At 38.7% G+C, this 24,493-nt stretch overlaps 1 protein-coding gene and 1 long non-coding RNA gene across 12 annotated transcripts in view; one reads left to right on the top strand and one right to left on the bottom strand.

Annotated features, from left to right (window-relative positions):
* Positions 1-24,493, bottom strand: part of utrn (utrophin) — a 184,098-nt gene that overhangs the window by 128,660 nt on the left and 30,945 nt on the right. For all 11 annotated transcript variants that reach the window (XM_008397714.3, XM_081602376.1, XM_008397715.3 and 8 more), the window contains 34 exons: positions 22,818-22,999; positions 22,381-22,531; positions 22,020-22,139; positions 21,726-21,827; positions 21,280-21,387; positions 20,285-20,464; positions 19,919-20,067; positions 19,705-19,828; positions 19,517-19,604; positions 18,529-18,773; positions 18,272-18,440; positions 16,669-16,796; positions 13,674-13,811; positions 13,483-13,596; positions 13,212-13,367; positions 12,462-12,632; positions 12,168-12,359; positions 11,579-11,713; positions 9,559-9,708; positions 8,107-8,268; positions 7,247-7,378; positions 6,897-7,070; positions 6,328-6,483; positions 5,817-5,987; positions 5,275-5,454; positions 4,647-4,775; positions 3,935-4,105; positions 3,783-3,839; positions 3,417-3,572; positions 2,772-2,909; positions 2,569-2,658; positions 1,872-2,042; positions 1,515-1,687; positions 77-227 (listed from right to left, as the gene is read on the bottom strand). In XM_008397714.3, coding sequence (XP_008395936.2) covers positions 77-227; positions 1,515-1,687; positions 1,872-2,042; positions 2,569-2,658; positions 2,772-2,909; positions 3,417-3,572; positions 3,783-3,839; positions 3,935-4,105; positions 4,647-4,775; positions 5,275-5,454; positions 5,817-5,987; positions 6,328-6,483; positions 6,897-7,070; positions 7,247-7,378; positions 8,107-8,268; positions 9,559-9,708; positions 11,579-11,713; positions 12,168-12,359; positions 12,462-12,632; positions 13,212-13,367; positions 13,483-13,596; positions 13,674-13,811; positions 16,669-16,796; positions 18,272-18,440; positions 18,529-18,773; positions 19,517-19,604; positions 19,705-19,828; positions 19,919-20,067; positions 20,285-20,464; positions 21,280-21,387; positions 21,726-21,827; positions 22,020-22,139; positions 22,381-22,531; positions 22,818-22,999 — 5,013 coding nt within the window. The remainder of the gene's footprint in view (positions 1-76; positions 228-1,514; positions 1,688-1,871; positions 2,043-2,568; positions 2,659-2,771; positions 2,910-3,416; positions 3,573-3,782; positions 3,840-3,934; positions 4,106-4,646; positions 4,776-5,274; positions 5,455-5,816; positions 5,988-6,327; positions 6,484-6,896; positions 7,071-7,246; positions 7,379-8,106; positions 8,269-9,558; positions 9,709-11,578; positions 11,714-12,167; positions 12,360-12,461; positions 12,633-13,211; positions 13,368-13,482; positions 13,597-13,673; positions 13,812-16,668; positions 16,797-18,271; positions 18,441-18,528; positions 18,774-19,516; positions 19,605-19,704; positions 19,829-19,918; positions 20,068-20,284; positions 20,465-21,279; positions 21,388-21,725; positions 21,828-22,019; positions 22,140-22,380; positions 22,532-22,817; positions 23,000-24,493) is intronic.
* Positions 13,818-16,634, top strand: LOC145549711 (uncharacterized). Its single transcript, XR_014085555.1, has 3 exons — positions 13,818-14,055; positions 15,327-15,739; positions 15,782-16,634. It is a non-coding gene; the product is annotated as an uncharacterized LOC145549711 (long non-coding RNA).

The raw sequence follows: 24,493 nt of genomic DNA, 5'->3' as shown, positions 1-24,493 counted from the left end.
TTTCCTGGATGGAAGAAATTATCCACATTTAAAATATATACAACAAGCTATAAACCTCACAGGGCCCCTCACTGACCTCCTGATGTTGCCGTGCACATCCGAGGTCGAGCTGCCCATCGGGGCCGATGTTTTCGGACAGCAGGATCTCAGTTTCAGTCAGCCATTGACTCATATCCTTCAAGTCACAGTGAAAGCGCCCCCACTCCTCAATGGCACGGTCAAAACTCCTATAAGCCAAAATAAGAGGCAGACATAGCTTTGCCTTGTAATCCTCAGTATTAGGAGCAGCACAACATCAGTAAGAGGGACTCTCGTGGAATTAAAGTCAAAATAGCAGTTTTGTGCAAATTTAAGCCCAAAAGAACAAGAAGAACAAGAAAGAAACTTAAACACAGAAAATTCAGCAAAATTATTCTGGCAATACTCCCAGTTTGCACAATCCATGTTTTTCCCCCAGCTTGCTACAATTAATCTCCAGAAGTTGTCCTTATATTGATTCTGTTCACAAAGTTTCTTTAATCAGCTCATTTATTAGTGTCTCTTAAAACAATGGAACAGAAGCACATAAGTATGTCAATAACATGCTGGTTTCAGCAAATATAATTATTTCATATAGATGTTCCTCACTAAAAAAAAGAAAATACTTGTCAAAGGTTAAATTTAAGTCTTTAGCTGGTGGGAAAAAGTGGGAACTATTTCATTTTCTGATTAATATTTTACGCTTTTCAATTATCACCCCTACATATTTTGTTAGCTTTTCAGGTTTCACAGCTTCCCATGAGTCTGTAAAATTGTTATGCCCTCCAAGAATTAAATCATGTTCACCCATCGGAAAACAGATTTTTTGATTTCTATTAAATTTATTACACTCAAGAAGCCCTGAAACCAACAAAAAGCTCACTGCAGTGTTGAATTATAGACCAGAAGGATGATTACTGAAAAAATAAAATAAAATGCAGAAAACCCTGGGCTTTATCACACTGCTCATCTTGCAGCATCTCTTTGAACAGGAGCAGAAGTGATGAGAGAAAGAGAAATTGAGGAAATTAGTTTTTGATGAGCTGTTTTTCAAAAATAAGCTCCATTCTTCTGATTAACGCAGATGCCCAGAGGTTTTGTGAAGGCTCCACTGTTTGCTTGCAATCTGAACATTTTCTCCCTGGCTTACTTGCATCTTTGCACCCACTACACTCTACAAACAAAGTCTGCTTATGTTAAAAATAAATTAGGTTGATGGTGGTCAATGTCACCCACTGTCTGTCTGTTTACTTGTGGGAATGAAAATGTGAATATGCATCAGATTGTTTATTCCCAAGCAACTGCTGCGTTATGAATGAAGGTCAGTGAGTGTGTGCTGGATCGTATTCTGCTATATTTATCTGTGGACAGCTGGTCTTCCAGCTCCCTGCAGATTTCAACAGAAGCCCTGAGACAGCGATTCCCACGCATCTGGAAAATCAACTCCCTTTGATTTTCTTCAATACATCTTCGTCAATATATGAAGTTTAACGTACCCTTTGCGCTGATTGTACATGCGATTGAGGCGGTCCCACTCTGCGTTGAGCTGTGTTAGGTTGTCTCCTATTTGAACCACTTCGTCCGGGGAAGCATCTCGCATCGCTTCAGGCTGTCGCTCATGGATCCCGTGTATCTGCTCGCCCAGATTCTCCAAATTGTCTTTAATAGTCTGGAGCACAAAATACACAAGAATACATGAGGAAACAATGAAAACATCTAGCAAATCCAGTAGATCATCACTCAACACCAGTCAAGTCCAGCTTAAAGTCATCCATGCAGGTGGTTGGGATTTTACGTAACAGACCAACACAAATCTGCTGATGTAGGTGGATGTATTTAGGAATAAAGCCCACCTTCAGTGTGTCCTCCTGACTTGAAAAGTCTTCATAAAGCCCCCCATTAAGCTCCGAGGAATTCAGGAGCAGCTCGTTGTCAGCCATGGCGAGAAGAACTTTGTTAATCTCCAACAGGTAGTCTGAAGGAGTGAGTGTCTGAGCTCTGCTGCGACCTGTTGCAGACATCTCCTGTGTTGGAGAGGAGTAGAAGTAATCAGCATGCTATTGTAATTAGCAGTAAAACAACATCTCGAGGCCACTTTTAATGTGGGCGGTTGCCCAGGGTGGCATAGAAAAAGGGACAGATGAATCTGAATTTTCTCAGTGGGGAGTTTGCTCCCTCATTTTGTTAGAATCCAAAGGATAACACTTGTAAAAGAGATGAATTGCTTGATTAGCAAAGCCCAGCTAAAGCTAACTTAATCCAAAAATGCTCTACCGTGCTACCTGGAGATCAAAAGTGTGGTGTGAGATAATGTTCAGCACTTGGTGCACCATCTGCATTTTCCATACTAGAGATGAACTGGGAAAATTTTATTCCATCTTTGGGGTCAGCAGCCACTTTTGAAGATGACTGCTGGCGAAAAGACAGCATAACTCCAACAACCTGGTTTCCACATTTTACTGCAAAAGCAGCAACATTTTGTACCTTGACAACAGTGATTGCCTCAGTCCTGTTGTAAACACATATAGCACATATATCCATGCCACTTACCTCAGCAGTAAACTCTGATGTCTGATCTCCGAAGATGAGGGAAGATGATGACAACTCAGAGATTGTAACCTGCCCATCTTTAAGAAAGTCCTAAAACGGGCAGAAACAAGCAAGATAAACTGTGTGCATACATTTTTAATTAAACGGCAGAATAAATTTTACACGACTAGAACTAAAAGACATGAAGTGTTTATTTGCCTCACCCTGCGGGCAGAATATTGGCTCTGCAACCTGAGCAGCATTACTCTCAACTCTTCCTTCTGAGCCTCGTCTGAAGTTTGCTGCAGCAGCTCTTCTCCTCTTCTCAGCAAGTCCTCAACGTTGGCCTTCTCCTCGTCCATCTGGTGTAGGGAAAACAGAGAAAGGGGTCAAATTATTTAATTTAGTTTTTGTTTTCCTTGGGTTGCTATATTTGTATCCACTTAGACAGGCAAGTGCAAGGTGTAGACTGGAAAACAAACAACTTCCTGAATAGGGCGATGACCTCGTGTCAGATTGGTCAGATTTTATTTTCCCAGCCGGTGTGTTCACGGTCATAAAACTTGATAGCACAGACTGATTCCAAACTTGTTAAACCTTGAAGTTCCCAATCAAAGCTGTCCTCATCAGCTTTACTGTATACAGCCTGAAGTGCAGGTTATTTTTATTGCACATCTCACAAAAATAATAGAGAGAATGACTAAGGTCAACATTCCTTTCCGCTCAAGATCCACAGGAAAACTAGAGAAGCTAAAAAACATCTCCAAACAGACAGAGGGAAATACCTTGTTGCTGTTATAGTGCAGGTTATTAAATCCCTTTGCTTACAAAGATAAAAAAATTAAATAATTCCTTTTAACCTTGAGTACCTTATCATCATCAAGGATGTTTACTGGGTCCTGCTCCTCATGCAGAGTCCTCAGCTTATCCTGCAGCTCTGCCTGAAGATCCTTTATCTCAGTTGGGAACACGGTCTGAGCAAGCTGAGTCTGACTTTCTTCTCGGCTCTCCTGACTGCGAGTGACCTGATTAAAAAGAACAAAAACAAACCAGAGGGCAAGTCAGTCTGAGCTTCAAACACGGGCGCAATTATCTGACCGCATCCTCAAAAAGAGAAGCCGTGTCGTGTTAAACGCTCCCGCTAATTTCTCGTACGTGAAATAAATTATAAGAAATTAGCCAATGATTCAGATTCAAAACATTTAAAGCCAAGTTGCAATTAAAGACGTATGTACCTCCTGAGGTATCTGTTGATTTACTTCAAAATTTCCTGACTCCAGGCTGGTCATCATCTGCTCATCAGAGGAAAATTAAAAAAATGTTTGAATAAGACAGCTTTTCATTTGAAGTTAAAGTCTTTTAGGAAACATATTTAATGCTCCTATACCTGGGTAGATTTTATGTGTTGGGAAACTTTATCAAAGTTGCAGTTCAACTCTGCCAGCTTGGGCTCAACAACATCTCGACAGGCGGGCCCCCTGCTAGTCATGAGGATGACGGCTTGGTCCCTCACGTTGTCCACGCGCAGACTGATCACGTCCAGCTGCTCCAGCATGCTCTGAAAACCAATCAAGAGGCAGTTAGGCATCTTTTTATGATACAATTTAACAGTAAAACATGAAACTGCATTTTTTTTTTAAATTTTTCAAATATTGTTTTTAATTAATTAAGTTCATTTTAATTGCGTCACACTAACACTGTAAATACATTGACGGGTATTATTTGGGGACTTAAAGAAAAATCTGAATCTGCTAAAATCTCTAGTGACGAATCAGAGCTTGATAAAACTGGCAGATTGGAAAATTAGCAAGATTTCTGCAGTAACGGTGATTGATTTTAATAAAGCGCACAAAGCCCACAGAGCTAATAAGTTTAAATAAACAGTTTTAAATCTTATGCTTTTAAAGAAATAAATCTGCTATTTTAAATGACTATGACTTTACAATAATCAGAATTTTAGTAAAAAAAAAAAGATGGGAAATCAAGTTTTTCACGTGTGTTTGACATGTTGTGCACCATTTCTACACGTCAGGATTATTGTACGTCACTTGTACTGGTGCGTCGTAATTAAATTGCAATTATCATTTTTTGCTTTTTACCGTCAGCACTTTTCCTCTCTCAGCTGGAGGCATCCGCTCGGCCTCGTCCAGGTGGATCTGGGTCTGGTAGAGCCAGGTGCTTATGTGAGCCAAGTTCTCATCGAAGATCTCCACCTCATTCTGGTGACTCTGCGCACACACACACACAGACAGACACAAAACAACTCGCTTGGATGTTGTTTACAAATTGAAACCTTGCTTACACAAAAAGATGTTTAGTAATGTAGTGACATTTAGCATCTAATAGTTTTATTAATTTGTAATCCATTTGAATCCATTTTCATTTCTTTTCCTAAATGGCATACTGAAGAATTTTTTTGTTCTGGTTGCAAAATTTTCATGAATAATAATCTATTGCATCTTGACATAAAAAAAACAGCATTAAAATCAATCTAAACTTTGATATTGAATACATTATGTTATACATAAGTTATAAAATCACAAACATTCTCTTCATTTAAAAGTTTCTTTTTTCTGTTCTGCTTAACTGATGGTGAGAAAACCTGAAGCATGTTGTTATACAACATTAATCAAGTCGAATATTCTGCTTACTCTGACAACCGTAAGTAAATAAAGATATGCTGCGTGTTATTTATTTATTCCCGTTTTATGCAACATTTGCTCTAACCAGAACTGCACTCAGCCAGTCTTCGGTCCAGGTGCGAACTTGGTCCCAGGCTTCGTTCAGACCGCAGAGTTTGCCCTCCAGCTGAGCCTCGCTTCCCTCCACCAGCGTCTGCAGACCCGCGCCGATCTCCGTCAGGTTGGAAAGCTCTGCCTTCCGAAGCTCCGACTCCTTCAGCAGGTTCTGGTTGAACGGCACATTGACTGTGTTAATATAATAGACAGCTCAGATGAAAACAGTAACAGTTAAACAATCTGACTTTAACATCCCAAAATAAACCAGAAAATAAGAATTGGTAGAAAAATGTGTAGATAAGCTGCATAACTTGAAAAAAGAAAAACTGGGAAACTAGAAGGAGAAACGAAGCATGACTCTGGTTTAAACAGTTTTTGTGCACCATCTTCTGGTGAGACAGATATCTACTTGTGTGGTTTGTTTTTTGCTTTACGCATACTTAGAAAATACTTCACATCTTGAAATAAATGTGATCACAAAGCTTATAAAAAGTCTAGGGTAACGTAAGCCTTTCATAAACGCTTACTAACATTAGCCCATCTAATCTCGTCCTCGATGTCAGCTGGCATGTCTCCACAGCTGTTCTTCTGCTGGAGCTGAGCTTCATTAGTGCTCAGCCACTCCTGCAGGGCAGCACTCTCTTTCTGAAACTTCTGAGACAGAGACAGGGCTTTTTCCAGGTCCTGTTTGCCCTCTGTTACCTGTGAAGACAAGGAGAGGGCGACATGAACCATCTCCAGGGTTACAACATGTTTTCCATTAAGCTCCAGACATTTTCGGACTAAACCATTTCAGGGTTCACAGTCCTTCATGTTGCTCCCAAATATAAAATATATAAAAAGTCACCATGAATTTATGGAAGACATTTCCACAGTGGGAAATGTGTGGGTTGAATACTCTAAAAAAAAACAACCCAGAAACTAGATGGAAAGAAGGCTCAAAAATCTAATTTCACACATTTTAAGATTTTACAGAAACCATGAATGTCACCAAATCTTAATTTCATTGCTTTTTGCTCCAAACAAGATGTCCTTAAATCACCTGAGCCCCCAGGTCATTGTAGAGCAGCTTTAGAGCAGTAAGCTGTTCGTCCATGGCTTTGGGATTTTCTGTCTGCTGTTTCTGCACAATCTGACGACCTGTTTTTATCACCGTCTCCACCTCCAGCTTCACCTCGCTCAGCAACTTATACAGTTTCTATGAAGCAGAAAAAAGCAAACAGCATATTTTTATTAAGAATGAAGTACCTGCAGGTAAGGTCACACACTCATGAAGCGCATGAAAGTCATATTCATTTTGTACTTGCAATAATTTATTTGAGCCATTCTTTTTCCTTTGTTGTCTGATAGAATAACAAACAAATTAAATAACTTAAAACAGAAATTAGGTGCAGAAATCTCTATTTAATGTGGATTTTTTGTGATCCACATCAGGTCAAAATTCTACATACATGTTCAAATATATAGATACACTTAAATATTTAATAATATGCATTGCAATTACTTTAACATTTGCTATATGTTCAAAATGAGTACAAAACACAACTTTCTAGGAAAAAAAAACTAAACAGCTGAACTACAGTGCTTACAAAGAAAACTCAAATTCCTCACCATGCAACCACTGAGGTGGGACTGGATTATTTCAGGTTCCACATCTTTAACATCCAGAATATGTAGCTCAGCTTTAGCACCGTCCAGAACTCGCTTACAGTCCAACATGCGCTGCTCAAAATTGGCCGGCTTCTGGAACAGCTGGTACTTCGTGGAGATCTCTCTCAGTTTCCTCTGCAGTCATCAAAGCAAAAGTCAGCAAAGTTACACATTTCTTTTTTATTTTATCACCATAAACATTAAAAAAATCAAAATAAAGAAATAGCTTTTGACTTAACATTGTACACTGAAATAACAGAAGGTAACAAAAGGAACAGTTACCAACATCGTCCAGTAGGAGTCAGTGTTACCTGCAGCTGGTCCAGCATGGTGGCACCACGGGCCGATTTTCCCTCAGCGGTGGGAGGAGGCAAGTTGGTCACATTCCTTCGCTTCATCTCTTCTACCGTGACCTCAAGAGCGGCAATCTCTGCACCGATGGTCTGCAGGAAGAGCAACAACTAAGCAGGTGCGTAACGTATGCAAGTTTCTAGTAACGACACATCCCCTAATTTGATTTATTTATTTTGCAAGTCTTAGTGGTTAACTCTTAGAAAAGACAAAAATGAAACTGATGGATTATTAGACAAAGAAGGGAGGAATGTCAGACATGGGGGAAAAAATGAATAAAAAACAAAAAACAAAAGAAGACAGAAGAGCAGGAATGACAAGGAAGAAAAAGAAGAACAGACAATGATGAAAAAATGAAGGAGGGGAGGAAAGCAGGAAAAGAACAGACAAAAAAGAAATGGAAAGTAAGAGAACAGAAACAATCAGGGACATGAGGACTGAAGCAACAGCTTGAGAAAGAAGGAAGGAAGAAACATAAGAGGAAAGAAAGTGAAACACGTAAAGAAATTAAGGAAAGAAACAAGGGGGAAAGTGGGTGGGGATGACGTGAGGAAGTATACTCGGAAGGAAAGGACGAAAGGAAAGAGGTAAGAAAGAACAGCATGTAGAAAATGAAATGAGGAAAAAAGTCTGAAAATGCTCCTTTTATTTGATTCTCTTTTGATTTCCACAATTATCCTGGCCCGGAAATTTCTCTTAATCAAATTCCAGACTTTTGTACTCTGTGGGAACGTGGATCTTAACTCCTTGAGCCTATAAACAGACGTGGGATCTCTAAGCCAACTAATTTCCAAGAGTTTATAACATGCAGCCACTATACCTGTGCCTCCAGGGGGAGCTGAAACGCGTCTACGCGATCAGTGAGGTAGGACGTTAGTGTGTGATCCAGCTGGTTCAGGGACTCCTGCAGTGTTTGGAGCGCCTGTTCGTTCTCCTTTAGTGTCTGCAGCTGCTGCTCCAGGCCAATCTGCCGGTTCACTGCCTAAATAATGACACAAACAGCAGGTCAGGGTTTTAAAATCCGTCTATCAGAACCTTTAATTTAATTTACTCAGATCCACCCAGAGCATGTGCAAATTACCTCCAAAGAAGTTAAATTAACAGGTTGGTATCATTAATGATTATACTCAGCTACTTGCAAAATACGTAAAAAAACATGCATATCCAATTAAAAATGTGAATAATCAAAGCTTCAATTATACTGAAACAGAGCGATAAAAGTGAGTTAAATACGAATTTTAAAAATGTAAAACATTCAAAAGAGAGAGGCTAAGTTATGGAGCTAACCTGAAATACTTCACATTTTAAGATTTGTTTTGGTTGTAAATAATTGAAACAATGCAGCCTGGAAGGTTCATATAAGTTTTTTGAAAACATGGATGCATGAGAGATTATGGCGATGTTTTAAAAACAGCAGCTCCTGCCACTGATTACTCAGAGTTGTGAGACTCTGTGCATGAATAACACAGCACAGATACAATCTCCCACCAGGAAAGCAGGAACATCGTCACTGTGTGGCGCTCCAGAGCCGCAGGGATAGTTAGTTAGTGTTTGTTAGTTGTTCTGGTAAAAGCTTCTGGAGAGTTCATGTTTTCATGTTTTCACACTTTTATCCCTACAGATAGGCTGGTGAGAGAAGTTTTTTTGTTATGGTAAATAATATGGTTTATAAAGTTTTGAGGCAACATTTGTTGTAAATTGAAACTATATAAATAATTTGAATTCAACTGCTTCTCTCTTGTGTATTTTTTAAATTTAGTTTTAACTGTTAGGCTTAATAAACAAAAAATAACAAAAATGAATTTACAAATGGTCAGATAATGGAGTGAAGAAGAATAAAAAAACAACTGGTTATGTGTACATATAAGCTATTAAAGAAGCGTGAATTATGTCAGTATTAAAATTTTTATTTTATTTTTTTTAATTGGTCCCAAGTAATATAAAATTTTTTTTTTAAAATAGAATCTTTACATCATTATCCAAATTAATAAAAAATAAATGTCTAAGATATCACTCTGTACAATGGAGTACAATACAATGCGAGTTTCCATTTTTGAATTTAATTACTCAAATAAATTAAGTTTTGCAGGATATTTCCTGATATCCAATTACATATTGCGCATATAACACTTCTATGCATGAGTAGACATGTTTCTGGATAAGTCTTTCTATACATACGACTGCAAAGCTGACCAAAAAAAAAAGAATCTAAACAAGTTACCAGAAAATAAAACATCAACACTGATGCACAAAGACAGAGAAAAGTCCCAACCTGATGGTTGAGCTGGTCGTAGCGGGAGTTGAAGGCCTCAAGCTTTTCGCTGATTAGTTCATCAAGTATGCCCCCGTCTATCAGTGTCTGACCCAGCTCTCTGATCTGCGTCCGGTTGTCTCCGGGGTGGCGCAGCACGCCCTCCAAAGACTGTTGGGTAGTTGGAGAGGCAGAAGAAAATCCGCACATACACATTTAATCATGAAGACAAACTGCAGAAGTTCCTTTATGGTTCCAAAAATGTGAAAAAGAAACCAAAATGTCACGGAAAAAACAGACCTAAGCTTGTCGCTGATCATTTAGGAACACCAAAAAGACAGATGAAATCCAGGGACAGATGGAAAAGGAACAATAAAAGCAAAAGAGAAACAGATGAAGAAGCAAAAAGTACTGGGTCGGGGGTGTCGGATAGAAGCAAAAAAAATTAAAATAAAAAAAAGACACGAGCAACAGAGGGAGCTTCTTGAATGACGACACATGTTTGGATCCAACATTGTTTATGTAGGTTCATTAAATGTGCTTTTCCTTCCCGGAGGTAACGGACAGAGTGACAGCCCCCTCCCACTGGATGGGGACGGTCTAATTAAAAAACTCAAGAGTTCAACAGGCACAGAGAAACGGCAGGAAAGGCAAGCAGGAGAGTTGTAGGGAGGAGAGAAAGAAAGTAAGGACAAAAATTAGCCTTAAACATTTGATGAGAAGGGCATGGACAAGAAGGGGAAACATTGACTTCAAGGGTCTTCAATTTATTTCATCACAATGTGATGCTACAGAAGCAGTGCGGTGATGAAAGTGATTTTGACAGACAGGCTGCAGGCGGTTTACAGATATAGCAGCAGAGCAAGTCAAAGCAAAAGAAATTTGGAAGGCAAATCAAAGACAAACGAGGTTATTAATGCTTAATTTTGCCTATTATGAAATTATTTGTCCCCGAAAGGCAACCTTTTATACAATATTGATATTAGGCTTAAAATAATTTAGTTTAGCTACATTTTACCGAGGCTAAATTCTAAGATAATATACACAATTTCATTACTTTAGTTTCAATTATTAATAAAAAAAAAAATCCAACATTTACAGAAGAATTACAGCTTTTTTAGAGAAATAAAAAGTTTAATTATTTTTGTGAATTAGCATAAAAGCTAGTTTAAACGAGAATTGTTGCTAAATAAATTCTGGTGATAACTTTGTGTTTTCAATCGAAGAAGATGAGCCGAACCGCTCGCTCGTTCTCCCTCTCAGATCTCAGGCAGCTTTTATCTACTTCCAGAGACTCTCAAAGAAGCTGCTCTTCTTTTCTGCTGAGATTTATCTGCAACTGAAATTGGCAGAGCTCAGAGGCTGCACTAAACAATCCATTCATCAAATAGTCTGAAGTTAAAAGATTAAAGACGCCTGCCAATCTTCTCGAGCATCGATGTTATATTTTATAGCCCACAAGTTCCTCTTGTGGTTGGATCAAAACACACTGAAAACTTCACCACATATATATAAATTCCCATAATCCTCACTGAAATGAAATATTTACATAAAGCATAGCAGAGCAACATTGGTTGACCTTATTTTTAAAAGCTGATAAGCCATAAAGAAAATAATAAATTCAAGTTAGTGAGTTTAATTTAACAAACTAATGAATTAAGTTGTAAAAGTCAAGTTTTTAAACACGACACTTCTGCATTCAGGAAAATGAAAATTACATGCAAAAACATTCAGGTCTAATTAAATTATCATGAATTCCATATTTATGAAGTAGATGTTTTTACACAATTAGTGAGGATGTCCATTATATCCATTTGTTAGAATTTATTTTCTCATAGCAAAGCCCAGCGCCATGCAGTATTCATTTTTAAAATAAATTTACCATGTTAGTTGGATGTTCTGCGATTACATAAATGATTTACTAAGTGAAATAAAAAAAAAGGGTGTCTACCCTGGTTATTTTGCACACGAGCATCCTTTAATCTAATCGAGTAAATTCTGGAGAAATTCAACGAGACGACATAATTGAACGCTTGTGTACCTCCAGAGCTTCAGTGACCTTCTCGGTGCTCTCCGGTATGTTCTCAGTAGCTTGAAGTTTCTCCTCTACAGTGTTGAGCCAGCCCTGCTCCATGTCCAGGTACTGAAGCAGCTCCATCCAACAAGACCAGACCTCCTGCAAAGTGCATGCATGATCAAATAACGGGAAAAATAAATAAAAGAAAAATCAAATGACTCACGATTCAACTACACATGAAATCCAACGCAGACAATCAAAAACGCTGCGTTAAACTCAGAGATTATCGCTAAAAAAAAATCCTCCACCGTCAGCCTCATCTTCAAGCTTTTCTTGTCCCTTGCATGTAAATTAAGGAAATAAAGCCAAAGCAATGACTAATCGCATAAAACTATGTGTCATTCCAATACTGAGCTAACCAACATTAAATTAGGCCACTGTTGCATAAATAATTGAGATTTAGCCATTTTAAAAATGAAAATTTTTGGACTGAAGCAAAGCTTTTAGTCACAAATTCATAAATAATGATGCTGGTGTGGTCTCATGTTTCTAACATGCAACTTTTGGTTTACTTTATAGACTCAGAAGGTCGTTCCAATCATTCAAAAATTACCTCCAGCGTGTGACATTTGCTCTTGAGGCGGTCACAGAGTTTGTGGTAATTGGCTAGCACTCCATCCAACTCGGAGGTCAGCTCCTGTCCGGAGCCTCCAGCGGGGTGCGATGTTCGGGACACCAGCAGGTTGATGCTGTCCTTCAGGATTTTCACTTTCACTTCCTTCTGTAGCACATCCTCTTTAGCACGCTTTAATTAAAGATTTCATGTAAATATGTAGATCCAAAAGCTGAAACATGTTCACGATAAACACAAGTTTAATGTTTTCCTGACATTTTTTTCCACCCGTACCTTCATCTCCTCCAGTGACACCTCCAAGTCCTCAGGACTTTTATACTCAAAGTCTCTCATTAGAAACTCTTCGTCAACCTGGGCCATCCACTCCTGCATCTCTGCCAGGTCTTTCTTCAGGTTCAGTTGCTTTTCCTGGTTCTCAGCCACATGCTCCTGATGATTCAAGAGCTGCACGGGAACATATTCGACAGATTTTCAAAATAAATAAAAATGTTTACTAAACACATTTAAACTATGCATCACAATTAATGCATTTGAATTGCCCTCAAATTTTTACTTAGGTTCTGCTTCCAATCCTCAGGGCTTTTTTTCCCCCATTTCATTTTTTTCCCCAATTACGTTTTTCCTGCCACTTAACTTTCCATTATTTGCTTGCGTACAGCACTCCGTTAATTACCTAATATGGTTTACCCTTCATGTGGGGGTTTGTCACCGATTATCTGCTGAACAACCTTCAAGTCTCAGCTGAGAATTGAATGTCTAGTTTTAGACTAATAGACATTAGTCAAAAACTAATATCTATTAGTTTTAGACATAAAACTAATAGACATTAGTTTATGTAAGCCTTAATGATCAAAATTTTTATTTGAACTGCATTTTTAGTCAAATTATATTTTTAAATTACCATTTTAAAACAGCTGACAATCTACACACAGAAGGAAATGAATACTGGAAAGAAAAACATTTAATAAATGTTTTTTTTTTTTAAACGTAAATTTTTAAACTGAAATTCACTGCTTTCGTCACCTGTTTACTGAGTGTGGCCCATCTTTCTTGACAATGGTCCAACTTATCCTGCCCCCACTGGGCCAGTCCTGGGACTGCAGTTGCCTGCACAGCTTTTACATTTTCTTCCATCTGCATTAATGAACGTTCCATGAGCTCCATCTCAGTAACATACTCCTAGTACAGAAAAGAAAGAAAAAAAGTTTCAATTTAAAAATGTAAATAAATGTAGAATAAATATGCTGAGTTTAAAAAATATTCAGTGTCTCCATTTCTTTTTTTTAAAATATACCTTGCACTGATTAAGTTCTGCCTGCAGATTCTCAGCATCGCCCATCCCTGTGGCGTCCCTCGACAGCAGCTCCTGAACTGCATCTAGCCAGTGCTCCACTTGTTCCAAACGCACCTAAAAACAACAAGTAGACAAACTTTGACATCAAGAAACACTGAGCAAAATTACTGGGGTAACTAGAGCTAACCTACCTGATTGTCTTTCATGCTGCCCAGAATGCACTGCAGCAACCCGTGCTCCTCACGGGCTTTTGAAGAGAGCTGGCTCCATTTTTGTAGTTCAGCTGGATCAGTGGCTTGTTGTTTTTGTTCAATCTCCAAACACAGGCCCTGTGGTCAGCAAAAGGTCAGGCTCAACAAAGCCGCGTGAACGCTACACTGCCTCTTGAAAACTTCTGAAATCATTTCTAAAACCAGACATTTGTAGCTTTGACAAAGTTTTTACAGCTGTTTTTACGTAACATTTCAAACCTTTCCGGAAAGGAAGGGGAAAAGGAGGAAGAGAAGGAGGAAGTACAGGAAGGACAACATGAGGCCCAGAATGGAAGAACGAAGATTCCGTAAGTAAGAACATGTAACCCGTATAGTAAAGACATGAGAAGTTTAAGATAATAAATAGTAAGAATAAGTTCATTTATTCTATCCTTTTATTTCAATTAACATTTTAAAGTTCATATAAAGTTATTAATAATGTGTTTACATTGTTTAAAATAAGTTATCTTTACTTTGTGGGGAATTGCCAGCGAAAATTGTATTTTCCTACGGGAGTACGGTCTGTGAAGGTAGCACAGGTGTGAGGGAGAAAAAAGAAAAGAAAGAACAAGAGAAGAAGAGTTGGGTTGAGCGTGAGAGTTTGGTTCGGCATGAGAGGAGATAGCGGAGAAGGAGCAGTTAGCTGGTTTCAATGTGAGTAACCACAAACTTGTCGTCAGGAGAAGTTAAAATATACAGTATGCAAGTTAGCAGGACACAGAGTTTCAATGAGAAGCTGTTGGACTGTGTTTTCTTTGTCGCTGTATGTACTCGAGAGCTAGAGCGAAGCTAACCTAGCTGTTCGCTAATATGGACTGCTGTAAGCTGCTGTTTCGCAGTTAGAGTGAAACTTAAAGGGCTACAGAAGATCGTTACCGGACAGGATAACGAGAGACGGACTCCAGATAGTCACTCTGAGTGCCCGCGTCACTCGGAGTACCTCTGGCTACGTGGGAAACTAGGACTCGGACTCCAGATAGTCACTCTGAGCGCCCGTGTCGCTCAGAGTACCTCTGGCAACGTGGGAACTGAGGGCCTGGTGGAGCACGTGGAGAGCACATGGAAACCACACAACTGCATCGTTCGTGAACTGCTGTTTCTTCAGGCTGCTGAGAGGTCTTTTTGGACCACAGGACGAAGGATTCATCTGTGGGAAATCACGATTACCAAGGTACTGAGTTGCACTTTAATATTTTTGCTCTTTGAGTGAAGAGGCTCTGGACTGTTGAGTCGGTGGGACTCTTACATTCGAGCATCTACACAGGCCTGCAACGTAAGGTGTATTTTCTGCCGGCATTAGATTTAGGTTTTACAACAGTGGGGGTATATGCAGATTCATTGTAATACTGTTTTTCTGTGTTGCCTGAAACCCAAAACCTGTCATTTCTTTATTTTATTATTATTTTGCCTAATTAAAGGAGGGTTTGTATGGTTTACATGGTGTGAAGTGTAACTTACTTTAGTAACGTCCAATGCTGATTGATCCAAAAGTATTAGAGAGAGATTAAAATTAAGTAGTCAAGAGAGTATACTGAAATAAAGAACCCAAACTCACTTATTTACTAACCTTGCTTAAGTGAGGGCTACAAACAGAAGGAAAAAGAAGGCATGAGAACAAACGGAAAGAAGGTCAGATGGGAGTGTATGAACATGGAAAGCAACAGGAAAGACAGAATGACGGAATGACTGAACAAAGGAAATAACATTTAGACAATGGGAAATGGAATAAATTCTGAAACAGTACCACTTTTCAGTACTCATTAGTTTTTTCCATGCTTATCCAAAACTGGAAAAGTCTCAAAAAATCTATTTCCCCCACATTTCTAGACCGTGAAACCTTGCTCTGAGTCATTTTCCAAGTTAAAGGAGTTCGCAAGGTTTTCCTAATTTGATTTGTGTGAATGCCAAGGGGGTAGAAGAGAACATATTATGACATATGCTAACAGAAATCAAACTTGTGTTGCAAACTTGTGTTGCTTGTCTTTAACTCCGTTAAAGACAAGCAGGTCTTTAACCTGCTTGTCTTTAACTCCGTTAAAGACGAGCAGGACAATAAAAGGACCCACATGCAACAAATACAGCCCAGACTACTTTGTGAAATGTCTTTTCCAAAATATCAAATCAGGCAAAACAAATGCGCACAGTCTTCAGTAACTATGACAAAGCCATTTGTATCAATGATTTGCAATTTTACATGCACACATAATTAGGTTAATCAGTAAAGGCATAATAAAGAGGCAATGTGTGTAAATGATATTGTGAACTCGTAAAAACAAAAAGCTACAACAATCAGTGTCATCTCCTCTCATTAGACTAATGTCTGACTGATCTCTGGGATGCTGTCACTGGATTGTATGTTGAGGCTGGCAGGCTCCACATGGAGCTACGCGGTTCATGCACAGGCACGCAGCCCAGAATGTGTCACCTCCCCGCCCCTCTCCCCTGCACAGCGTCCTATCTACCGCGATAACAAGAGCGCAGACTGAGCCACATTCCACGGATAGATGGAGGAGGAGGCAAATGTTCAGTACGCAACAACACGCTCATTACAAAACAGCCATTTCTGTGCAAAAACACAAAAGAGGCATGTTCACACACACACACACACTCTTTACCTCTTACACAATTTAATGCAGTGATAAGGCAACTGACTGCTTGGTAAAAAAAAAAGGCATATTGTGCTGTAGAAACCACAGGAGAGACAGGATGACACTACTCTGAAACTAGTTACTCAACCACAAAGAAAAAAAAAAAGCTCAACAAGATCTAGAGATTCCTGCTATGTCAAAATATCAATAATTATCGCACATGCCGATAAAAAGAAACATGCAAATAGAAAGGTGCAACTTAGTGATATCTACTTTTCTGGAGTTCTCTTCTAATCTCGTCACTTTGATATGATATCTGCATGTAAAATGCTCTGCAGGAAAGTCACCTGTGCCCGCTCCACTGCCCTCTCTGCTGTGTGAACGTCCACGACTCCGTCTTTCAAAGCCGCCATACTGGCCTCTAGGCCGTCCACCGCATCCTGAACCACCTGGGTGGCTTCGACGTTGGCCAAGGCTGGGCAAAAAAAAAAAAAAAAACTTCTAAGTTTCAAGAAGATCACATCACACATAACACTGGGATATAATATTAAAACTTGTGCAAGAAGTAGAAGGTGTCCAGTTTGTGTGTTTTCTACTTTGAGGGGAGGATGATAAATATTCATAATCGCCGTGTTTCAGCGCTTCCTGCTCTGCTATATAACCGTCTCTCCTGCCTCCTGTTTTGTTGCCTGTTAATTGCCAGGTGATTTAATGCTTCCACAATCGGACTGTGTTTACACAGAGCAAGAGCCGAGAGGAAGTGAAAGTTCAAGATGGAGAGCCTCCATCACGAGAGGCAAAGTACCCTCAAGCAGAAACAACTGATGATTTCCTTCCAAAGGAAAGCTGTCTTAAAAAGCTCGCAGGCACAGCAAAACACACTCACAGACACTTATGTTCAAGAGTTTATTCAGGTTACGGGGTAACATTTGGCTGAGATCTGCACACATTAATTCAGGAATTAAAACAGAGGCCGATTTTCAGGACTGTTTAATATCCAACGCACGTCCTCAGGTAGAAACAAACTGACAGACATTTGACTTAGCATAAAATCTCTTGCGTATGCTGGTGTAAATTTGTGCGCTTTCAGAGGCCATATAAGGGCAAGATCTATTATTACTTGAGACTAGCCAAGGTTCAATAAAAAAATACTAATGTCAAATTTACATAGCTCCGGAGCAGCTGTACTGATGTTAGCCATTATTGTTTTGCTTTCCTTATAAATGTAAGACCTTCAGTGAGAAAGAGAAAAAGATTTTTATTAAATAGGAGATCAGATCCTGCTTAAAGCTGAAAATGTTCTTCCAAAAAACATAGGATAAAGCCTGCACAGTGTTTAAGAGCTAATTTATCCTCCAGATGAAATACCATTTTATAATTTTTTTGCATATTATTCTTTTGCAAAATAGCTCAAGCTTTGTCAAGTTAGACGTTGATCACCATCACTGATTCTCAATATGATTCAGGTCTGGACTTTTACTGAGTCATTTTAATACATAAATATGCTTTAATCCAAATGATCTCATTTTAGCTCTGGCTGCATTTTTAGTGTTATCTTACTGGAAGGTGAACATCACTCCCGTTTTCAAAAAAGTTAAATTTTTGCCTCATCTGAAAAAAAAAATCCACAATGATACATTTCCATTTATATGTTTTCCATTTTCAGAAAATAAGTTGAAAAAAATGCCGGAATGTTTAAAGTCTTTAAACATTTTTTTGGTTTTCGTGATTATGTTTGTTCAGTAATCTTTTATAACAAGCATCTGAGGCTTTCTCAAACCCAAATTTAATTAAGGTGCATCACAGCAAAGAGGGTCAAATACAAATAAAGACCTCAATTTATAAAGTTTAAAAATACTTGAAAACCATGTATAATCTGGTCTAATAATTGAAAAAGCTAAAGAGTGTGGATATTTTTGGAAATAATTGTACATAACCAAGCATGTTTACCTTGATTCACGTCTTGTTCTCTGTTCTGCAGCTGCTGTAGTGTGGAGGAGTGATGTGCAGAAACCACGACCATGTTGTCTTTCAGAGACGGCACCGTTCCAAGAGTCCCTGCCTCCGAAGACAGCTGTTCGAGTCGCAGACCTAAGGCAGTGACCTGAGCGAGGCGGGACTGGGAACACAAAAGGAGATGTTAAAACTGAGGATAAAAACTTATTTTAGGAAAGCAGATTAAGTGGGACTAATGTGGTAAACCTCACCTTAAATTCTCCACTCAGGTTTCTCAGCTCAACCTCGTCGCTGCTTTTTACGAGTGAAGTTGTAGCCAGCCACTGATCTTGTTTCTCCAAGATCTGGTTGAGGTCAGCAAGCTCCGAGGAAACTTGTCTGATCCGGGTCCGAGTGAGAACCCGGTCTCGGGCGGCCTGAATCTCCCTGGCACAGACGTCCCACTCGGTCTGAATCAGGTCTATGTTTTCCCTCACAGAGTCCACACCTGCTCCCTCTGCAGAAAGAAACAAATCAGCAATGTGTCACATAAGAACTCCAATAATTAAACGTGCCATGTAGAGAGTTTTTTATAATTTCATTTAAAAGTGTCACAGTTAGGTTGTGAATGTTAAAAACAGTCCATAGGAAACTGAAAAGAGCAAGAAAGGTGCTGGAATAAAATTGTTTCTTGGAAGAAACTCCGTCACAGGATTCCTGCTGCTTCGCTGCTGCCAGAACAAAGCAGTCATATAAAGTCTAGAGTTTCATTGAATAGTTATATGAAATCAGCATGCCTGTAGGCTGAGATATTTCATTACTTTATCCACAAAATGCAAATATACTCACACTGTTGACATTTACCACTAAATAAAACAAGAACATCACAGAAAACATCACACATCGACATGAAAGTCATTTAAAAAATGACAAGACGTGCACAATTAAAGGGGAAAAGGAAATATCTTTGATTAAGTTGGGATTGCTGAACAAAAAAAGATTATTGTGTTGTTTTTAGCAACTTACCATCATGCAAGTGCAAACTTTAATATATTTTACTGGGATTTTATTTCATAAGGGGCATATGTATTCTGTCTATTCATCTATTAATTGAAAACTGTTTTAATGGAAGAAAATGTAAAAAGATACAAATGGGATGAATATTTTTGCAAGTCAATGCACAAGCTGAGATCTTGGCACACATTTAAATGGATTGTGTTAGAGGATTTATTGTCCGTCAGGAAAAAATATTTTTCTTACCTCTCTCTAGTTGCTCCATCAGGTTGCGTCCTTCTTTTGTTACTTCCCTAACTGTGCTTTCCTTTGCCTTCAGTTGCAATTCCAGCTCCTAAAGTCATAGTTAAACATAATTGATATATTGTCATTAAGGTGCCAATTTAAAATAAAATTACTATAGTTCATTCATTCAAGTAAAAAAAAATTCTTACATTTAGTTTTTCCTGCAGGTCTGGGGCATCAGCTGTGGTTTCAGGAGGCGTGGAGCACAGCGACCGAGCGGACATCTTCCACGTTTGAATCCAGCTTGTTAAGTCAGAGAGCTTATTTTCAAACCTGCATAAAATAAAATGCATTCATGTATGCAGGTCTGTTTGTAATTTAGTTTTCATTAATGGAGAGGCAGGCTGTGTTTTAAGTTCTTACATTCGTCTGATTTCTGCATCCGTCTCCACCAGTCGTTTTTTAGCAGGAGCAGGTTGGGCCAGCTCCTGATCAACAGCAGGAGAAGCTGCTGCCTCTGTCACTTTTTCCTCCATCTGAGGGATTCCAGATTCTGTAACGGCCTCCATTACCTTCACGTGTCAAACAGAAAGAGGTACAGAAAACCATCTCTGCATGTTAGTTACTAAAAAAGCAAAAACAAACACCAAAGGAAAGTATGTAAAGTTTAATAGTACTCCCACTCTTGTTTTTATTACTGAAACTTTTTTTATTGCTAAACATCCAGATTTGAGTAGTAACTTTTTATGTCCATGTTAGCATCATGACGACATGTTTCCAAGTGCACACCTGGAAGGAGCAGTCCTCCAGTTTCTGAACAAGGTTGTCCCATCTGTGAGTCAGCTCCTCCGTGTCGGCCTCAATCTTGGCTCCTGCTTCTGCACTCTGAAGCAGCTGCATCACATCCTGACCTGCATCCGACAGCTTGTCCAAAGTCCGCCTCTTTTTCTCCATGTCCTCCTTTAAAATCTAAAACATTAAAAGTAAAGCTTAACTTTTACTCCAGGATTCTTGATTATGTAAAAAGTTCAATCTATTATTTATAGATGTAGATAAATTAGGACAGTGCATGAGTCCTAATATGGATTTTATATCAGTTTGGACAATATAAATAAAAATCTTAAACTTGTGTAAAATGTTGTAAAAATAAAGGAGTTTCTGGTAAAGAAAATAAATTACGACAACCCAAATATGTTCTTACTTAGAATAGCTGAAATTACAAACAGGTGCATCACGTCACGATGACGTGATAGAAACATCATTACTTGGCATTTTAAAGCCATTTACAGCTTCCACATATAGTTAGGTAGGCTATTTAAGTAAAAATGGACACCATGGTGAGATTAAATAAAATCTGAGGCCTTCTAAAAGAAAGTATGATATGAGTAAGAGATTTAAAGATATCTCAAAACAATTTAAAAATCTGTCAATAAGTGGGGAACATTCAAGGGAGGTCTGGCCAAAGAAATTCACCCTGACACCAGGAGGAGAAAAACAACTTGCATCTCGGCTTCAAGATGCATCTCACTAAAGTGATCCATCCAAAGGAGCAAAGTCTACCTACTGTATATTTTTCTTGTAGTTTAATTGCAATTAAATCACTTTCTTTACTCCTTTAAAAACAAGATGGAAATCGTTATGCAATTTTTTTTTCTACACAGGCAACTGAAAATTTGGGTTGCCCTAATTTTTTAAATGATGATCAGGATTTTGGAAAGGCAGTACACTGCATTACATTCGAGAGCAAAGTGCCAGATGCATAAAACAGAATTTTCTCTACGTACTGTAAGTTGTCGCACATTAGCGTTCATTTCACTGGGATCTCTGAAGTTGGAGGTTTGGACTTGGTTTAAAGCCTCTTCTTTTTCTGCCAACCATTCTCTAATCAAACTCTGTGAAAAAGAAAAGAAAATCATTTCATTTTCATTTACAAATCTAGCATTAGAAAACAATTGTTAAACTGTTTTGTTTTGTTTTTTTTAAATACAACCAAAATGTAAATATTCAGTTTGCCAAAATATTGGAAATGGTCAATTTTAAAAGAGCAAATTCATCAACTTAAATTTGTCGTTATTGTCTTAAAGTCAAGCTGATTTTTAAAATACAAGCAAAAACTTGTATTTCTGCTTGTATGTGTATCAGTTTTTTTCCTTCTCCAGTAAGTTGTTATAATGAAACATTTAAATAAAAGGAAAGATGACTGAGCGGTATAAAGCAAAATATTGCATACCTGATCTGATAAAAGCTGTTGCCAAACTAAGAAAACCTCTTGCAGCTTATGCCACCTTTCTTCTGTCCAGCGGCAGACAGCTGCCCAGCGCTCACCCAAACACTAGAAACAAAGAACAAAAATAAATATATTCTGCTTAAATAAAAGTCCAAATCAACTTCAAGCTATTTCTAACATTTGCAGAAATTAAGCAAAATAATGTCTGCAAATTATCTTTATCATCTATGTACATAAAGATAAGTACGTAATATTATTCTGCTGATTATCTCACAGATTTAAAGCATGGTATCTCACTTGTAATTGTTCCTCCAGGACAGCAGTGGCACTCTCACCGCTGTTCTCATCCACCACAACCACCATGTGCGTCAGAGAGTTGACTTTTACCTGCTCCGCCTCCAAGTCATTCTGAAGTTCCTGATCAAGAAATTCAAAGTTGAGTTAGTGAAGTGATTATCTGTAAATGAAGATGATAGAAAAATCATTCAGCTTCATAGCTAAAAGTCGGTTGACTAGTCAAAGTTTAAGATCTGATGTTTGCTAAGTGATTGGAGGAGAGATGTATTTAGAGATAAAGCATCACAAAGGTGTCTAGTAAGACTGGAACAACAAGCGGAAGGGAGATATTTTAATAAACATAAGTTTAATATTTATTTACTTTATGCTTTTCTATGTTTTCCTTGTAAACATTCATGTCCTTGGCTGCTGGTTCCGTCTCCATCTTTTTGATTCGCTCCTCTGTCAGTGTCAGCCAATCAGAGAGCTGCTGTAGCTGCTGCTGCTGCAGCTCCATCAGAACCTCGTGGAGCCTGGAAACGAGAACGGAAAAAGCTCAGGACAGAAGGACGAGACATGATTTTATGTACATTAAGCTTCAACTTCTACTGAGTATTAGTCCAAACCGTTTTAAGACTCAATGTAAACAAGGATGTTTTTCATCTTTATAAACACTGAAAGCTTCGATTCGAAAGCAACAATGAGAGAAAAATCACTTCCAACAGTCAAATTAGGGTTCAGTCATGTGAAACAATTGCAAATGACTGAGACAACTGAGATCCACCATGTTTTGCAGCTTTAGTACGTGGATGTCCCCACCTGGCCTGGCGGTCCATGCTGGCCACTCGTAGACTCTCCCAGCGAGAGTTGAGGAGAGTCATCTGCTCTCGAATTTCCTCTTCTTCCTCATCTGTTAAGTTGCCCTGAACAATCAGTTGGTTTCCCGCTTGCAGCACATTGCCCACGCTGCTCTGATGAGCGGTCAGCTCCATCATAAACCCCTGCAGGCAAAGATGGGGACAGAAGTTTGTATAATCTCATGATGGGCATGAATTACTTGTAATTTGGAGGTTCTAATTATTTATTTGAACAGTTATTTTTTCATGAGGGAAAAACTTTACAATGAGTTGCATGACTGAAACAACTGAATTTACTTAGAATTTTTTTTAAACATACATGCTATCAAAATTAGACATGCAAATTCAGATGCACTCACATCCACTCTCAAACCCCAATATTTTAGCTAAATGTCCCCTTTCTAAATTTACCCAAATCACATGCTGTTAGTAGCTTTTACCAACCTTCTGGGGTAATTATACCAAAAATGTTTGATCACTCGTTTAGCAAAAATAGTAAAGTGCCTTTAAACATTTTGGCTTCCTCTCACAAGCCCTTTTTACAGCGTAGTCCATAAAATTTCAGTATAGCTGACGCAACAGGAACCTGACCTATCAATTTCAAAATAATCTTCCACCATTTGACTCACTCCTTCATCTTCAAATGAAACCAAATTAGTTTGACCATGAACACCACCCGACATCAAACCATTATCACTGTCCAAGCAAGGTTTTCATCTCCATGAACAAAGAGGACACTGATCAACAAGGAAACACCTGCAGCAAATTCAGCAATTTAAAGTTTGGCTGAAATTTGCAACTGCCCTCACAGTCAAGCCAAATGACTGGGGAAAAGTTTGGACAAGGGCAACAAAGATTAACTTTTAAGATTCATGTTTGACAGAGTGAAGGTTAAGTTTTCAACTCAATACTGTAAACTGTCGAGCATGGCGGTAGCAGAATCATGGTGTTTTGCTGCCAGCTGTAGTTTTGCATTGAAGAAAGTGGAAAGAAAATAAAGTAAAAAAGACAACTTCCCATTTTCTCAAATTCAAATCAACTCAGCACTGAGATGGGTGAAACCTGAACACATGATGTTCCATCATCCCAGATATGCTAAGCTAAAATCTAAACTTAAACTACATGAAAGCTTGGAGAGGGCAGGCTCAACTAATGACTTTACTTCATATCCATTTTTGTAAGATTTCTTTTTGAATGATACATTTTTGCTTCATTTCTGGGAACTTAATTATTGTTTAGTCTCTGCTAGTGGATAGTGTGTAAAAACAAGAGCGAAACAAGCAGAATTCATTTTAAGCCACTTGATAAGCCTGGCTGCTAAAGAGGCTTTAGATCTCATTGCTCTGTGTCTCCCCAACCAGCTTTCTGCTTTGACCTGGATTCCAGGCATTCAGCTTCACAAACAGTCGCATTTCAGCCGAGGGAATTCATTCAAAGCCCCTTCACACACATGCTCAGACACAAACTTTGCAAATACGCCCCCATGTCAAGCAAGCAAGCAAGTCAGCCAGCCAGTCAGCTCTGGGCCGGGAGCCTATGGAGAGTTGAGCTCCATGGCATTCAGTAAAATTCCTGGCATTCCCAACAAGTACGGAGCATGTACTGCTGGTTAGGAGGCATCAGTCTGGCAGATCACGT

This window comes from Poecilia reticulata, chromosome 21 (genome assembly GCF_904066995.2).
Source record: "Poecilia reticulata chromosome 21, P_reticulata-male-v2, whole genome shotgun sequence".
NCBI classification, from domain to species: domain Eukaryota; kingdom Metazoa; phylum Chordata; class Actinopteri; order Cyprinodontiformes; family Poeciliidae; genus Poecilia; species Poecilia reticulata.
The sequence above is the reverse complement of the archived record's forward strand: the minus strand, read 5'-3'. Positions and strand labels throughout refer to the sequence as shown.